A 3574-nucleotide genomic window follows, 5' to 3' on the forward strand; every position below is an offset into this window, starting at 1 on the left:
AAAAATAGAAACTGCAAAAGACAATATGATACGATATGATGTGATGTGTTACCATTGTCGTACAACTGATAGTGTTATAGGTCTCTACGATCAAGGTACTGGAAGCGCCGCCCTAAGCCTAGCGTCGCAGCCGACTAGCTCTCTCCCGCTGTGGGCGTCTTTCAGCTGCAGCTAGATGCTCTCTTGCACAATGTAGGATATGGCTGTCTTCGTCTATTAGTGCGTCAATATCGTCTGATGATCCCTCGAGTCACTGTCGAGGCAAAAGGACCGTTGTTTGTTAGTTAGCGTCAATTCGTCATGTACGTCTCCTCAGTGCTCCCTTTTAAAGTTATCTCTTAGTTCTTTTATAACTCGCAATAATGTAACAACGCGGGGATCGTTCGAGACCGAATCATTTGCAAGATAGTTCAAAACCGGGTTTTGAAAACCCTACGGAGGGTTTAACACAGACATTGATATCACTTGTTATCCAGTATACACCGAACCCACCGCATGAACATGAACCGGCTGAGATCATCTGCCCTATTAAATTCAAAAGAATATCGTATCGGCGTCGCACGAATTTCCAGAGAGTTTCCGAGGCAGGAATTTGAGGGACTCCAGTTCAAGGACTTCCCACGACTTACCGTACGCAAATTTCCACTCCCCTAAGATAAGGTGAGAGTCATCACTTGAGTAAGAGTCATCAGCTGGATAAAAGCCATCACTTGGACAAGAGTCATCACCTGGATAAGAGCCATCGGGTTTCGGGTTTCCCGTCGGGTTTCAGGATCAAGACTTGGCCAACTCAATTCTCTCCTGCTACAAGGACTTCTCACGACGTGCCGTACGCAAGTGCATAACTTGGCGAACGCCCAATAATTGACAAAAGTGCCAAAGAGAAGTTGCAATAATTTGAGGCGAAAAAGTGTTTCAGAGGCGGCAAAGCAGTTTTCGGAGCGGCGGGGGCAGTTTAGAGCGGTACAGCAGGCTTATACCAAATTTAAAGGGTCAGTCAAATTGCATGAAAATTGCAATTAACGCTTTACTGATACTTTCAAAGGCTCCATTTGAAACTATCAGTTGAATGAAATAGCATGAAACTTGTCACGCTCGCCTGGATAAAAGCCATCACCTGGATAAGAGCCATCCGGTTTTGGGTTTCCATTCGGATGTAGCATCCGACTGGAACTAGTGCCAGATGCCGAGCGACAGGGTGAGTCTCCTGTCGGACTTCTGTCCTGACACTTCAAACTTTAACTGACGGTTTGAAACCGTCGGTATCAGAGATAAAAAATCTCTGAAAAACACGAGAATGGATGACCCAATGAATCTTTCTTATCAGTAGAGTCAATATAAGGTTTGCGTACAGGTATCGAATCCTTGGTGGAGAGAGCAACTCAACTAGCCTCAGAGGCTAAGCCTGTCAAAAGCAACGATAGCCTGTTGATAGGGTATCCGATCTCGGACTCACAAAAGGTCTCCCATCGCCCTGGTTTGGAAAAGATGAAAGCACTAGTAGGCTCAAGGACTTTCTCGGCAAACACCAGAACTCGTCGCGAATCGTGAGCGACGAGATATCGGCCTCTGGAGCGGCACAGAGATTGCGGGACTCGAGTTGTGATATTATTCACCTGTCGTGCAGCAGTTGACGCAATAAGAGCGCCCTCATAGGGCTCGATCTGAAAGGCTCTCTCCCCCGGCTCCATCAAGAGACACACCTCTGTGACCCATACAGACACTTGACCAGGGCATCTCTTTAGGGATGATGAGTGAAATTCAGATCTCGTTCATCGTATTCCCCCAAGAATGTCCTCACGCAAATACGCTTGTCGGGATGATGGGTTGGCCTGAAAATGACTCTCAAGGACTGGAGATTTCCAGCGAGATGTGAAGTCACACGGGAGTTCTTTGGGGAGCCACGACGTTAAACGCAGGTCCAGTCTTCAGGGCCAGGAGCCGGTGGCTGAGGAGAGCATTAGTAATGCTGCATTACTTCCTCCTTTTGACTAAATGGCCGTGCTGCCCCTACACGGCACAAGCTCTCGAACTAGGTTCTGTTACAACAGGGTGATGAGCTCGTCTCTGAGCGTATTCACCCTCTGGTCGCCTCTGTTGAAGATCACTCCGTGACTTGTGCCTCGATGGCCGGCCCGTGCCGATCGTTCTAACTGAAATTGATTATCCTTCGTTGCGAAATCGACTATTCTGTGATTGAGTGGGGAATATTGCAAGTCCGAACGCGCCATCAGAGGTTCTACCAGCGAAACCGATTGTCCCAGTTAAGCGAACCTGAGCTTATTTCTCTTGTCGAACTTGAGAACCTCATGGCAAAGCTGGAATTTTCAGCAGCGAAGTAGGTAAAAAATGTGCGCAGACAGTAGCATACTTAGAGCCGCGAGCAAGTTTCATGCGGAGAGTTGTGCGATAGAGTCTTGAACTCTGTGTAAGAGATGAGCTTTTCTGCCTGAAACTTTCGGGTTCGATCACAGCTTGAGCATGACCTATAGTAGCCTAATCTACCCACCATAGTCACTGACCACATCTGCGACACGCGATAATGACCAGTGCGGCCTACTGTATCCAGGACTGTGAGACACAGCGGACAGATAGACTCTAACAGACATGTAATATCTGCGTGTACTTTTTAACATCAAAATCGATATTTCATCACTCGAATCTCTATCATATCCGAATAAAAAATCTCGCACTATTTATCAACGATACCTCGGTCACTCACTGTACTCATAATCATGTTTCATAACGCTACAGAGTCCGCTCACCCTCGAGAGTTATCCCCCTCCATGCAGCAGTCATATCGCTCAGCCTACAACTTAACACGACATCATAATCAGACTAGTCAGATCGGCGAAGTTAAGTAACACACTATACAAGCGAGCTTTAGTTGATAGTATACCCGTTAAGACATGCGGGAGGAAAAACTCTTTGTAGCGTTAAGAAAAACATTCGGCAGATACCGATGTACGGTGCCTTATATAGCTAGTGTATAGAAAGTTAGTAAATTACATAGTGGAAGGGGTAACTTCACCTTCGGACTTTTCCTCAAGTGAACGCATGAACTGGAAGAAGGCGAACTCACTAGTCTGTAGACCATTAGAGTAGACAAACTCGTCAGCAATCCAAGTGGCAACCATAGCATTGAGATAAGCCTCGGGAGTGTTCTCGACAATCTTATCCAAACCACAATGAACAAGAAGCAACCTCGGCACACAACGTCTGAGAACAGCACGAACCATCCAATCATTCTCAGGATCATGTTCCTCGAGGACGCCAAGGATATAAGACTGCATGTCGTTGATCTTCTTCGACAATAAGATGGTTGCATCAGTCTTACGAATATACCTCGATCCATCAGGATACTTCACCTCATGGTTAGTCTTCCAGATGCCATTGAACTCCATCTTGGCATTATGACGGACAGCGGCAAGAATCTCCTGAACGTATTGTTCGTAGAACTCACGAGGAGCACTGGTCTCATCACGAGAACACAGAACTTGTCATGATCAGCCGTGTCCATGCAAGAGCGGCGACACTTCCATACTGCTGGAAGTACACCACCCTTGTTGGTGGA

At 46.7% G+C, this 3574-nt stretch overlaps 1 protein-coding gene across 1 annotated transcript; it reads right to left on the reverse strand.

Moving 5' to 3' along the window:
• Positions 1 to 3005: 3005 nt before the first annotated feature.
• Positions 3006 to 3520, reverse strand: Pmar_PMAR026882 (conserved hypothetical protein; the record flags this gene model as incomplete). The annotated part of the gene is made up of 2 exons (XM_002766753.1): positions 3006 to 3437; positions 3485 to 3520. 2 exons carry the CDS (start codon positions 3518 to 3520, stop codon positions 3006 to 3008), a joined length of 468 nt encoding a protein of 155 aa, XP_002766799.1.
• Positions 3521 to 3574: the final 54 nt, after the last annotated feature.

The sequence above is a fragment of the Perkinsus marinus genome (genome assembly GCF_000006405.1).
Source record: "Perkinsus marinus ATCC 50983 genomic scaffold scf_1104296971938, whole genome shotgun sequence".
NCBI lineage: Eukaryota > Perkinsozoa > Perkinsida > Perkinsidae > Perkinsus > Perkinsus marinus.